The sequence below is a fragment of the Schistocerca nitens genome, chromosome 8 (assembly GCF_023898315.1).
Source record: "Schistocerca nitens isolate TAMUIC-IGC-003100 chromosome 8, iqSchNite1.1, whole genome shotgun sequence".
Lineage (NCBI taxonomy): Eukaryota > Metazoa > Arthropoda > Insecta > Orthoptera > Acrididae > Schistocerca > Schistocerca nitens.
Window position 1 is genome coordinate 335,621,032 of NC_064621.1, and position 15,113 is coordinate 335,636,144.

The 15,113-nt window shown below is 42.4% G+C and overlaps 1 protein-coding gene across 6 annotated transcripts in view; it reads left to right on the forward strand.

Moving 5' to 3' along the window:
* The window catches only part of LOC126199084 (uncharacterized), a 321,629-nt gene extending 312,197 nt beyond the window's left edge, over positions 1-9,432 (forward strand). For all 6 annotated transcript variants that reach the window (XM_049935824.1, XM_049935827.1, XM_049935826.1 and 3 more), the window contains one exon: positions 8,959-9,432. In XM_049935824.1, the coding sequence (XP_049791781.1) occupies positions 8,959-9,048 (90 nt within the window). In that variant the 3' untranslated portion in view covers positions 9,049-9,432. The remainder of the gene's footprint in view (positions 1-8,958) is intronic.
* The last annotated feature ends 5,681 nt before the right edge of the window (positions 9,433-15,113 follow it).

Below are 15,113 nucleotides of genomic sequence, written 5' to 3' on the forward strand. Positions count from 1 at the left end.
ACGCGTCCCGTTAAAACTCCAGTGACTTTTAGATATATCCCTCTTTTCCAAAAAATTTCCCTGCATGGTTCATCCTTCTGGTGTCACAGCCATGTTTACCCATCACACATTTTAATACCCAGGAGCTGGCCTTATAACACAGATTCTAAGAAAGAAAAACTTATGCTCGAGGCTAGGCTCTTATTTTGCACCATCCCATGTTTCTTTTGGAAAACGTAAGATCGTTATCGGCTGGAGGAACTATTCTGAACATGTCAGAGCAGTGGTCTCCCGCTGATGAAAGTTCTTTCCCTCGGCACTGCTCGGCCGCTACGCTGGAGATGTGTCGTAAATGAACAGTAACTCTGGTCCTCCGGGGATTCACCCGGCAACGCAACTGTCGCACTGAAAACACGTAATTCTAACTGTCCACGTTCCTGCGAATGCTAGAGATCCTACTGGCTGCTCGGGCCCACTTTTTTCTTTACGTTGGATACCGTCTTTTCTGTTCCAAATCTAGCGTGTGCTCTGCTCCAAGCACTTTTGCAAATCAAAGATAAAGAAGAGCCACACCATGTTAAATGTAATTAAGACCTGAAGTTAGTTAGAGGCCAGTACATACAGTCACTGCAGTCCAGTTTGCTATTCTAAGCTGTTACTGTAATATTGCGCCCATCATTGTCCTCTTAAAAAATAAACTAAACTCCTCCCGAACAGGCCATGAAGACCCAACGGTACCGACTGGCCACCGTGTCATCCTCAGCCCATAGGCGTCACTGGATTCGGATATGGAGGGGCATGTGATCAGCACACCACTCTCCCGACCGTATGTCAGTTTCCGAGACCGGAGCCGCTACTTCTCAATCAAGTAGCTCTTCAATTTGCCTCACAAGGGTTGAGTGCAGCCCGTTTGCCGACCGTATGGTCACCCATCCAAGTACTAGCCCAGCCCGACAGCGCTTAACTTCGGTGATCTGACGGGAACCGGTATTACCACTGCGGCAAGGCCGTTGGCATCATTGTCCTCTTAGTTGAACGTAACTGCCATATTAAGTGAAAAGGGACTCAGCAAATGGCTTGTTTCTTGTTACAGAGGGTGTTTAATCTTATTTTTCGTCATTCATCTTGTTCTCCACACTGGGAGCATCTGCGCCTCCTACCCAATGCGCCATTTGATGGTGTGTCGTACCCACATGCTTCCACCAAGTCAGCATGGATAGTTGCGGTGTTGTTCTTCTTCTAAATGCAGTAAACGAACTACTGCACAATACCCCACGTTATCAAAGGGCAGCGCCGTTGTACTCTGGCTCCCCTACCGCAATGATAAATACTTAATTTTTGCAGGGCTTTGATCGCTGTTGAACTCTCTGCACCGGTTAAATTTTAACAACACTATGCAGCATTTTAAAACTTTTGGAACAATGTATTACAGCTGTAAGGTCATACTTAAAGTATTATTCATTATGATTTCAAATCTGATCTTGATTTTCTGTATCAGGTCAGATTTTTGTACAAATCACGTCTGAAGTTTGTAATGAAACCATATTTTTTTGTAACAGAGCAGCTTTTTAACTGCATTAAAATAAATTATTTATTTTGTAACTTTGTACAGAAGCACTAAATAATGCATTGGAATAGATGATGGTGTAAGTTCACTTAAAAATGCTAATAATTATTACGAAAACACAACAAATGCATGACAGTTTAATTTCCCTTCGCTGTCACACTGTATCTAGTTCTTTCTGATAGGGGAAGAATTTCTCTTCCTTGGTTGCATCCCTTCGCCAGCGCCATCTCTCTTTAGCATCTACAATAATCAGTCATCATGTCTGCATTCCATATTCCATGGTTCTGTTTTTCCGTCTCCTTGATGTCCTGGCAGAACCATTCTCCTTGTCCTTCCTGACGTCACCAAGATTCACATGAAAAAATCAATACATATGAATGTAGAAAATGAAGCTTCCCACACACTTATTACGTCTAATTTCATGTAATGCTGCAATATTGTTTGAAGCTTGGTTTCATAATTTGTATGTTTGTTGTTGCCCAAAAAGTTAGCTACTACTTCTTTAAACTTAACCCAAGCACTTTCTTCCACTGAATTCATAGTACTTTCAAATGTCTTCCATTAAATTTCTGATCTGCAGCCCCACAAAGACCCTTCTTTAAGTTTCTCGTAAGGTTGAACATTGGTTCATTTATGTTATTCTGTGAACCAGTTTGGAGGGTTTTCCTTTTGGGCAACTTAGTTACCTTTAATGCTTGTCTTTGATTCGGCTGTCCCACTCACAGACGATACACAAAATTTTTGTGTAGCATGACTATTGACCATCTAACATCCTAACTACTCTCAAATCTCCACATATTGTCCAAGTATGTTTTTTGTACTTGACGTATTTTAACACAGTTTATAAGGTTTTCATACATCTCGTTGTGTTGTACTGAATGTGCAACAGGTATTGAGCCAATAAAATTTCCATCATATAAAATTACTCCTTTCAGGCTACGTTTTAACCAGTCTATAAACAACCTCCACTGACATGGATCGTAAGTGATGTTAAAGAAATTCAATATACCCTCAATGTCACAAAAACCATATGGTCTTCTCCTTTAAAGAAATTTACTAATTCATTTTCTCTGTTCCTGTATGAAGTGAATGATATTCCGGGTAGTAGAAGGTATTTTGTTTTCAGTCTTGACCCAAGCAAGGAGGCGTTATCTTTTGTCACATTCAAGTGGGGAGTTATATCATTTAGTTCGTTTTGACTAAATAATTCTGATGAGATCTTATTCTGACTTGTAATCATCAACATCATCGCTTTCATTATCTGAGCTGTTCTTCTGTTGCAGATCTTTAAGAATGGAAGGTGGAACTGGAATTGGGAAAGATTCACAATGCGTAAGTGGTCGTAAGGCCGAAAAAACGTTAGCTTATTTTATATCTTTGTTACTTCTTGCGTTACGACCTTCTGCTTTAACCATACAAAATAAAAATCATGTGTATGGCTTTGGGGCTTCCTCAAAACCATGGGAGCTGGAAAAAGCATCGATTTCCTCTTCCCATTTTTCTACAGTTTCAGTCCATCGACACCTATACGTCATAACCTCTTGTGGAGCCTAGCTTTTGTCTTGATCACCAAATCTTATACTAAAATATTCGTAGTAGACATTTTTCACGGAAATATTAATGTCGTATCTTTGCTTAGCAATTACATAGTTCCCACAAACATAACAGAATATGTTCGGGTTATTCAGACACTTGCGAGAACTGTAAAACTGCGTTTAACAGCACAAATTTAACCTGACAACACTATAGCACGTCAGCAATGAATTTGACTTTTCCGCCTAACAGCCAGAGCGGTGTGACAAGCGTGGCCAACTACCCGTCTTACTAAAATAAAATTTCCCTTTCTTTTAATAAAATAGCTTCCTATGGAATTTAGGTTTTAATGAAAACCTTGTACAGAAGCAGTACAAAGTGCATTAGAATACATAATGGTATATGTTCCTTTAAAAATGTCTAATAATTATTGCAAAATCGCTACAGATGGGACTGAGATACATGGAAGACAGTGAACAGCTTAAAAGTCGCAGGAAGTACAGTATTATTATTGACAGACTCAGTACAGGTGACAACAGATAAAGGATGGAGTTAAAGTACTTCAAAAATAACTTTAAAAACTTCTGGAGTAAGTTGTGAAATGTTATACGTACAACAAATGTACGAGCAACTGTGTCGAACAGTGTTACCAGTAGCAGCGATAAACTAGATGCAGCTGGTCTAAGTAATACAAATAAGTAAATAAATTGTAACCTTGTAGACACGTTATATCGCCGCTTGACTTGAACAGGATATCTGGAGATATGGCAGGAAATAAAATAGCGAGTAGCTTTCATCAAAAGAGCTGGTGGTAGGGAAATCAGCATTAACAACTCAATATTCCCCGGGCAGGTGTTGTCTCCTACACAGAAGAAAAACATCGTTTTGTGATTATTTGAGAACTATGTTCATTATTTAATAAATAAAAAGGGGAACGAACAACTACAGAACTACAGAGCTTACGAAGTAGAAGTCAAAAAATGTAGAAATAAAGACCACAACAGAACACTGGAAATATCTTAAACATCTTATTTTAGAAGCAGGGCGTAGGGTAGTCACAAAACAGCTTTGACGCTCTAAAGAAGACCCATGCTGAACCATAGAATCGCTGCTGCTGATGAAGTATGGTGCGGACTTACAGGGCTCCAAGCCTCTACGGTAGCCACGTAGGCGTCAGCAGAGGCCTGAAAAAAGCAAAGGGACCGTGAGCGTGTGCACTGGCGTGTTTTGACGTCTGCACACTGCAAATGGAATGAGCTGGATGTTGGTGCAGATGTGCGTTGCAGTGACCTTGAGCATGCGGCGAAGCGCACGTTTTTTGGAGGCGGAAGCTTCTTTGCCAACTAGCTTAACTCACTGTGACTTCCAAGTACTTTTCGTTGAAAGTGTGTAAAGTTTGTTTTCATGCAGACCTAGGTATTGTGGTAGGCAATTTTTTATTTTCATCTGCATTGCTGATGTCACGTGAAACATAAAGATTAATCATAAATTATGCTCAGTAAAACTGGATCATAGATACGTAGACCACATGACTAAGTAAGAAAAAAAACCACTTTTTATTTCGAGATCATAATTATAACTTTATGATTATCGTTGGAACTTGACAAAATTGTTATACGACTCTGCAATAGATGGCACTAGGTTTCACAAATTTTTCGCCTTCATCATTGTTTGCTTTTTCAAAATTATCCACCTTCAAACGTTTCACCTTTAGCCATCATCGGAAAAGCATTCGTCGAATTTACAACCGTTCCATAGATCAGATTAGCGGTCCTTAACCTTTCTTAATCCTGAGTGCAGTGAGATATTAGCTAGAACAATTGCCCCCCACCCCCCTCCACCGGAACCCTTTCCTTCTACTCTCCGCAAGAATATTAGTGGCTAACTAAATTTTAGAATGGAAAAGAGCTTTCCGAACACTTTTATTTTGAAAACTACGAAAGAGAAATGGTATTTAGATTTTGTAGGTGTTTTGTTAAACCGTGAACTAACGACTCAATGAGATAATTGGTGCTAGTTGTTTCTAATAATCTTTTTTATATTTGTTTGTTTCTCAGTCATTGTACATCATAAAGCACGCTCGAAATCCATCCATCACCTTGTTTTATTTGCATAGCTATCATAGTTAAAAATCTACATGCCCGAACTCTCCATAGTGAGGGTAGAAACTTCTTGCAAAACATGCTTCCCCTGTACCAATCCTCTGCCTAGAGGCTCTTGCTTCATCTCCACCCTGTACCAAGTTAAAACTTGTGCACAATACTTACCGCTTGTAAAACCGTGGATTGTTAGACTCCTTACTTCTGAAGTGGCAGAAATTATAAGACTTCGGGCTGCCAGGCTTTTTGTCTGACCACCACACTAACAAGGAGGATAACAAAGTAAAAGAAGCGGTCCCGACTTTCATGGAGAACTATTTGTTAATCTCCTCGTTACAAACTTTAATACTGAACCGTCCAAACGGAACAAAAGCACTTAACAAAAACTCCTGTTTTTTCCGTGAACACTGTCTTCCCCTGAACACACTAAACTGCTGTTCAGTATTCAACTGCCCCGTCGTGTCACTACTCTCATCGTCCGGGAAACCCCTAAATTCCCCGCCCGCATCCCACATTCGATCATCCTGACAGCCATCCGACTCTGCTAATAAGTAGTCACTTGGCCAGGGATTCATAACCTGTTGTAGTTCTGGGACCATTGTGGTTATTACCTTCTTAGCACACATTGTGGTGATAATTTGTTTTAACTTCCGTAGCTCGATGTGGACCTAGATTCTTCGCCTTCACGTTTAATGTTGGTCCAGTTCGTGTTCGTTTTATTGCCGCCAGTTTACAAACTTTGTACTCGGAGGCTTTCTTCTGACGTTTGTTGAATCTAGCACTGTTTTCTTCTCGCACCTTGTCAGTTTTTTAGCTTCTCATGGTCTTTAGGTTTACCGCGTCTCTCTTCGAATGAATTAATAAATTTTTCCGTTAATAATTTTGTGATGTGAAGATCAGTCGCCGGCCGTTGTGGCCGAACGGTTCTAGGCGCTTCAGTCCGGAACCGCGCTACTGTTACGGTCGCAGTTCGAATGCTGCCTCGGGCATGGATGTGTGTGATGTCCTTAGGTTATTTAGGTTTAAATAGTTCTAAGCATAGGCCTCAGATGTTAAGTTCCATAGTGCTTAGAACCATTTGAACCATTTTTTGAAAATCAGTCTGTGTGCGCATCTTAACTATTAACAAAAGTTGAAATGGTATTTTACCAATACTTCTGTGGGTATGTTGACTTCATAGCTCTTTGAACTCGTGGTACCTTCTCATACCATTCATTAGGGCCATCAGTACTAAGCTCAGCAATGATTTTTGCCTAAGCAGAAATGAACCTCTCAACCTGTCCATTCGCTGTAGGACGTCCTGTCGTTATTGAAATTTGCTCAGTTCCTTCTGCAATGCAGTATTCCTTGAATTTCTGAGAAATAAAGCAAGTCCCTCTCATGGTAACTGTTTGGACTGGATTGCAACTGAAGCGTCACTTCGGCCTGGAATCTAATCGGCTGAAGTAGAATTGTCTTCAATGATGGCCCCGATGACCAGCGAAGACGTGTCTGGAAACGCCCTGGACAGTGGTTGGATACCATCATGACTGTCGCCAACCATACGGCCAGACAACCAGGAGTTATGGTATGTAGTGCTATTTATTTTCATAGCATGACCCTTTTGGTTGTCCCCCACGACATCCTTACGGCGCAGCGGTTCGTTACGATATTCTACACCGCGTTTTGTTACTCTTCATGACCAGCCATTCTAGGTTCACATTTCACCAAGAAGATACCCACCCACACAATACGAGAGTTTCAACTCCTTGTTTTAGTGCTTACCGAACCCCACCCTGGCCGGGAAGGTGGTCATGTCTGTCACGAAAGTTTGCACCGTTATGGACAGGGCCCTTCAACCATTTCGGGATTTTGACAAGCAAACGCGCCTATTGGACAGAATTTGGCACAATATCCGTCAAGAAGACATCCAACAACTCTGTCAATCAGTTCCAAGACGAATAACTACCTGTATGAGGGCCAGAGGTGGACCAATGCGTTATTGACTTACTCAGTTTGAGAAGCTCTTTCTCTTGAATAAATTACCGAATTTTTTTGAGATTACAATGATTTGTCTATCTGTAAAAGTAAATCACGTCTACCGATTTCCGTTCCAGTCGGATAATTCCTTCCCGCTGCATAGCTCTTTTTTGGCGGTGTCCAAAATATTATTTGATTGTGTCTTAAATAAAAAGAAGACAATAAATTGATCTTAGCTATGTGTGTCTGTGTTTGCTATGTGGGTAATTTCCAAGAATGATTACCTATCGAAGTCACGGGGTCCAAACGATACATATCGAACGTGCAATTGTAAATCGATCATACGACTGGTGGCGAGCTTTATGATCAATTATTGGTGATCGTCATTTTTATCTGTTTTTCGTCGTTCCCATAGTTGCTCTATGTTACATACTTCCACTAATTATTTGTGAGTCACCAGGGAAACCCAGACGATTTATGTCGGTAATGAGTGGGATATCTGATGTTCTTGACGTTTCTTCGCAAGATTCTCTCATATGGAAAAATCTAATTCCATGCCTATCCAGCGTAGAAAATTGTTTCACATTTTGTCGCAAATATGGGGTACTACCGGACGAGGAAAGGTGGGACCGCGTAGACTGTGGTGGTGCCAAGTGTGTAAAACTTTGTTAAGAAGAGTTTCGATGCTGAAATACCGTTACAAATTCATTGCGGACAGTGCGGAAAACGTACGAGTATCAGGAAGAATACATGGTTCGACTCTTCCAAATTATCCATTCAGACCAGCGTAATTGCTCTATCTTGCTGGATTCGAGACTGCACCTTGCAAGTAACAGCATGGGAAATTGACTTATTTGCTACTACCGTTTGCGACTATTTCGAGTTTTGCAGAGAAGTGTGTTATGTGGTAGTGACTAACGACAGTGTACCTATTGGTGGAAAGAGTAAAGTTGTTGAAGTGGACAATCTCACATAGCAAGAGGGAAGAAGCAGAGAGGACGACCTTCAAAGAGTGAAATCGATCATATTTGGGTATTCGGTGGAATAGAACGAGTCCCGGAAGTGTTTCATTATCACAGTATTGTCCACAGTCAAGGCCACTTCAGTGCGTCTGATAAAGCACTTCATACTGAATGGTAGTAAAGTCATTACAGTCGGGTTTCAGTCCTGCAAAACATTCAAAGCAGAAGGATTCGACCACGAGTTCGTGAACCACTCTGTGAAGTTCGTGTCTTCGGATGACCCCAGTGTGCACACGCAAAACATCGAGCGGCTCTGGAAATCTGTGAAGTTTTCCATTAAAAGAGAAGGGCGTTCAGGACAAAGAGACGAACATCACTTGTTTCAGTACCTCTATTTCCACAAGTTGCGTTTGCAGGGAAAAGTTATGCAAGTGGCAGTCTACCCATATTCTTGCCTGATATTGGCAGAGTTTACCCAGGCTGTGGCAAAAAGGGAATTGTTCCCGTAGCGTACACATCACATGAACTGTCACATGACGACAACACCGACGAACCGACGACGAGTAAGGTAAGTCGTCTCCTTTGTAATGATAGGTATTTTTGTAACGCTCTTCTTTTGTCGTTGCTGGGTAGTGACCACCGTAAACATACTCATAACGCCCGCCACCAGATTCGTGTGATCGATTTACAATAGCACGTTCGATTTGCATCATTTGCGACTTCGATAGGCAATCATTCTTGGAAATTACCGCTATCTGAGTGACTGTTGGCCGAACAAGAAGCTGGTCTTGAGTGAGCCTGCGCTACCGTTCTCACCTATTCTCATCTAAAGCGTAGTGCGATGTGTCTTGTTTGGCAGGTTGGGGATGAGGCGGACGGCGCAGAGGCCGAAAACGGAGGCGCCCAGGAGGCGGAGTCCGTGGACGAGTGCCACTCTCCGCAGCGCTGAGCGCCGTCTACGTCCGCGTCGGCGCGGCTGGTGGCTGCCGCCGCCGGCTGCCGTCGTCACCGACTCTAGTCTACGCAAATTCTCATATTTTGTGATCTTTTCGGTAATTGTTTAAAGGCTTTAATTCCACCAGAGAACGAACAGCGTGGAAACCTCTCCGTATATATATATGCTTGTGAGCTATTCTTGGTGTGCCGTGGTGGATGCATATCATGGCGTTTTATTTCCTTTGAACCTATTTATAAATTTCTATTTCTATGATAATCAACACGTAAAAATTTTGTTTAGGAAGCCTCCAAAAAAAAAAAAAAAAAGTCAGATGTGAGAACAAGAAGAATCATGTCCCACATACTAGCGCTATCCGTATCAATACCTATTGTTGTGCTTGTTGTCTTTTCATTTTGTAAATGTAACGTGTTAATGTTTTACAAATTTTATCTAAATAAAGTAATATTTGTGTGTATTCGAAATATAAGGTATCTTACTCCAGGATGTAATCGTTGTGTAATGGAGAGAAATGATTAATTCGTAGCACTATTCATTGTTCCACTTCTTGCTTCCCATCTAAATATGTGTTTAGAGTAATGTTGCTGCAGCTGCTTTTGCGCAGCGTTGTAATGCAGACTTCACACGTGTAATCTGCAGTTGTTAGGTGTCTTCTTTAACATTTGTGTACCAAGATTTCTCGCATGAAGACGACCAGTAAGGAATCGATTCAAGTATAACACAGTTTCCTTTGAAGAAAAATGAAAGATAGGTGTTTTCCATGAATGTGTACTTAAAAATTATTTTGTATGTATTATCAAACATCAGACAGCTAAAATCCAAAGCAAGTGTAAATAGTTTAGTGTTATCAATTGTAATATAGTAAATAAATGGCAGTTGTTTAAATACTAGTTTCCACATTTGTTGAAAAGATACTGCACTTCTAACCCAGAGCCAATAGTACACAATCATTTTCAGATTGTAGAACTGAATTCATTCGGTATTTATCCACTGAGTGAAATACTTCAGTAGCTCGTCGTTCTTCTTACTGCTCGACGAAATGTGTCAAGTGTCAGATACAATTTGCTGTTGCAATAATGTGAAATTCATACCACAGGTGCACACCACTGAATAGTTCCACAGATAGATTTTAATCGATTTACATGCTCAATTTCGGCGGTCCGTCTTCGAGGGCGTAAGCTTGTTGTTACCAATAACTTTTGATATATTTGTAATTATAAAACCGCCTTATCACGGTCTTGATGGTATAGTAACACAGAGACATTCGCTTCATGTCAATAACACGCCTAAATTATGTCTGGTCTGTCAGTATTTACTTGTGAAAACGTTCGTAATTAATCCACTGATCATGACTGCAACTAGTCTGCAGTCTCTGTCTTAGTGAATGATTTAACTTCTGAATATTATTAATTTGAGTTCTTTCCTCAATACGATAAAACTTTTACATTAACACTGTATGCAGCGTAACTCACAACTTTCAAAGATACTGTTATTGTCACTGGTATAAGTTTTGCATTCATTGCAAGGATAGTCTCTGTTTTGTGATTAAGAATTGTCATTCGAAAACTGATTTACCATGTGCTTCACAGTTGTTCACATGAGAAGGAGTGTAAAGTTCATTTATCCTTGAAAAGACCTTAAGCATCTCACTTTTATTCAAACTGTCGTGAAATAAAATTCACAAAATCTCATACACGTAATTTCAGGGTGATCCAAGATTTCACGATCTTGGATTTAAACTTAATCTGGATTGTTAGTGAAACTTAAACGTCCAGAAAATTTCTATTTGGCTGATACGTAAAAGGCTTTCCAAACCAATCATTCACAAATCAATCTCCAAGTAAATTCCAAAAATTGCCACACATTAAACATTCAATAGCTCACATGTACAGATTTCTTATGATCGTGGTTATATTTAAAAAAGAACTGGTTATGTATTTCATTTCATTACTATTTTATTTTATTTGTTTTAGTTATTAACGTAGGGTCGGAAGAGTCACTTCGGGAGTTCTTCTTTGAAAACCGGTAGTCGTTTTAACGCCAACGTTGACGTGCGAAGAGGGCAGCTTGACGACGGAAAGAATGGTCCTTGTGCTGCTGCCAAGCCTCACGCTCCCACCACGACACAGAAAACAGAACAAAAATCTTTTCGGTACCATACTACAAAACATAATACACTCCTGGAAATGGAAAAAAGAACACATTGACACCGGTGTGTCAGACCCACCATACTTGCTCCGGACACTGCGAGAGGGCTGTACAAGCAATGATCACACGCACGGCACAGCGGACACACCAGGAACCGCGGTGTTGGCCGTCGAATGGCGCTAGCTGCGCAGCATTTGTGCACCGCCGCCGTCAGTGTCAGCCAGTTTGCCGTGGCATACGGAGCTCCATCGCAGTCTTTAACACTGGTAGCATGCCGCGACAGCGTGGACGTGAACCGTATGTGCAGTTGACGGACTTTGAGCGAGGGCGTATAGTGGGCATGTGGGAGGCCGGGTGGACGTACCGCCGAATTGCTCAACACGTGGGGCGTGAGGTCTCCACAGTACATCGATGTTGTCGCCAGTGGTCGGCGGAAGGTGCACGTGCCCGTCGACCTGGGACCGGACCGCAGCGACGCACGGATGCACGCCAAGACCGTAGGATCCTACGCAGTGCCGTAGGGGACCGCACCACCACTTCCCAGCAAATTAGGGACACTGTTGCTCCTGGGGTATCGGCGAGGACCATTCGCAACCGTCTCCATGAAGCTGGGCTACGGTCCCGCACACCGTTAGGCCGTCTTCCGCTCACGCCCCAACATCGTGCAGCCCGCCTCCAGTGGTGCCGCGACAGGCGTGAATGGAGGGACGAATGGAGACGTGTCGTCTTCAGCGATGAGAGTCGCTTCTGCCTTGGTGCCAATGATGGTCGTATGCGTGTTTGGCGCCGTGCAGGTGAGCGCCACAATCAGGACTGCATACGACCGAGGCACACAGGGCCAACACCCGGCATCATGGTGTGGGGAGCGATCTCCTACACTGGCCGTACACCACTGGTGATCGTCGAGGGGACACTGAATAGTGCACGGTACATCCAAACCGTCATCGAACCCATCGTTCTACCATTCCTAGACCGGCAAGGGAACTTGCTGTTCCAACAGGACAATGCACGTCCGCATGTATCCCGTGCCACCCAACGTGCTCTAGAAGGTGTAAGTCAACTACCCTGGCCAGCAAGATCTCCGGATCTGTCCCCCATTGAGCATGTTTGGGACTGGATGAAGCGTCGTCTCACGCGGTCTGCACGTCCAGCACGAACGCTGGTCCAACTGAGGCGCCAGGTGGAAATGGCATGGCAAGCCGTTCCACAGGACTACATCCAGCATCTCTACGATCGTCTCCATGGGAGAATAGCAGCCTGCATTGCTGCGAAAGGTGGATATACACTGTACTAGTGCCGACATTGTGCATGCTCTGTTGCCTGTGTCTATGTGCCTGTGGTTCTGTCAGTGTGATCATGTGATGTATCTGACCCCAGGAATGTGTCAATAAAGTTTCCCCTTCCTGGGACAATGAATTCACGGTGTTCTTATTTCAATTTCCGGGAGTGTATATAAGATGTTTTCATTTCAACATCATTACAAAACTTATGATTACTTACAATCCATGTGTTGCGTGACAGAGATTGCTTGATGGTACAGGGTACTAATCGTTGTATCATCATAATACACAACCATCATCGACTTGCTTAGGGGGAAAAGTTTTTCAGTCCTGAGAAATGCCTGTCCATGTAAGAACACACTGAAATTTTTAAATAATATGCACCAGGAATGGAAAAAAAATTAATTGCAGTACGATATTGACACTCACAACAAAAATCAAAATGGTCGCAAATACGAGGGTCACTGCAAAAGAAATGCACACTATTTTTGTAAAGATACAGTTTTAATTCTGCATGTGTGAAAGTTTTACAGTGTGTAGATACATCCTTCCCGCTTGTTTTCAAACTTAGTTCAGCCTGTTCCTGTAAGTGGCGCCGTCACAGCATGTCCTCAAGATGGCTGCTACACTTGACGTTCGTCAGAAGCAACGTGCTGTCATAGAATTCCTGTGCTGTGAAAACGAGACAGTGGGAAACATCCACAAGAGGTTGAAAATGGTGTATTGAGATGCTGCTGTCGATCTCAGTACAGTTAGTCGGTGGGCAAGCAGGTTACATGATGAAAGCAGGCACGGCAATATTGAGGATTGTCCTGCACGTACTGCACGCACTCCAGACAATGTGCAGAGAGTTAACGAATCGGTGACTGCTGACAGACGCATCACAGTGAACGAATTGTCACGCTACTATGGGATAGGGGAAGGAAGTGTTTGTAGAATACTGAAAGTGTTGGCGTTAAAAGAAGGTTTGTGACAGGTGGTTTCCCAGTGGCTCACAAAGAAACAAGAAAATCGGTATGCAGCGAACTTTTGGAACAGTACGAGAATGGTGGAGATGCATTTCTTGGAAGAATTGTGACAGGTGATGAAACATGGCTCCATCATTTTTCACCAGAGACGAAGAAGCAATCAATGGAGTGGAATCATGCAAATTCACCCAAGAAAAAAAAAATTCAAAACCACACCTTCTGCTGGAAAAGTTATGGCTACGGTGTTTTTCGATTCCGAAGGACTCTTGCTTGTGGACATCATGCCAAGTGGAACCACCATAAATTCTGATGCATATGTGACGACACTGAAGAAACTTCAAGCTCGACTGAGTCGTGTTCGACCGCATCGGCAAAAGCAGGATGTTTTGCTGTTGCGCGACAATGCACGACCACATGTCAGTCAAAAAAACATGGAAGCGAGCACAAAACTCGGATGGACAACACTTGAAACACCGGCCTTACCGTCCTGACCTGGCTCCATGCGACTATCATCTCTTTGGGAAACTGAAAGACTCTCTTTGTGGAACAAGGTATGAAGATGATGACTCCCTTGTGCACGCTGCCAAACAGTGCCTCCAACAGGTTGGTTCAGAATTTTACCGTGCGGGTATACAGGCGCTGGTTCCAAGTTGGCGTAAGGCAGTTGAGAGGGATGGAAATTATGTGGAGAAATGAAAATATTGTTCATAAAGGATGTATCTACACACTGTAAGGCTTTCAAACATGTAGAATTAGAGATGGCTTTAAAAAAAATATTGTGCATTTCTTTTGGAGTGAACCTCATATTAATACGATAACAACATTCCTTAAATGAAAAATATAGATCGCCACTCGGGTTCTTTGGAGGAGGCAACGATCTGTGGAACGAACCAAAGAAATGTTACAGTAACTGAAACACTTCGTCAGAGGAAGAACGGATGAAACGTTGAAAAGAAAAGTAGATGAAGAACACAGAGGAAGAATGCAATCGAGTTGAAAGCCTGTGATGATAATAATTTCGTGTAGTTCAATAGCCTGGTGCAAGTCTTTTGACTGGAAGCCACTTCCACGTGTATGTAATCCACCACAGTTATACTACCGACGAAAGAGGGTCTACATTTTAACATGGAATACGCACCACGTGTTGTTTCTGGCTACTACTCACATGTGTGATGTCCTTAGGTTAGTTAGGTTTAAGTAGTTCTAAGTTCTAGGGGACTGATGACCATAGATGTTAAGTCTCATAGTGCTCAGAACCATTTGAACCATTTTTTTACTACTCACATCTAAAAATGAAGGCAAAATTAAAGACATACCGAGAAATCTGTGATCCGACCAGAATTCGATGCCGCGACCTTTGTTTACAATCACGCACTACCCTTATTTTCCCCTCACTTTGCTCGCCAGTATTCTGGTCAACTGGCCAAAACTGACGGCGCATCACAGCTCTTCAGGTTGATCGCTGAATATTTAACTCAGTTTTTTTTTATTCACAGGACAGCTAGCCCTCTGACCGATTACGCTGAACTACCGTGCCGGCACTTACAGAACGCGACGCACGCCCATAAAAACCGTATGTCCTATGAAGTTTTAATAAGGAAACTACCGTTTGGATGTAGAATGAGTTGAAGGATCGGATCATTTTCATGTCTCCCGCTTCTCT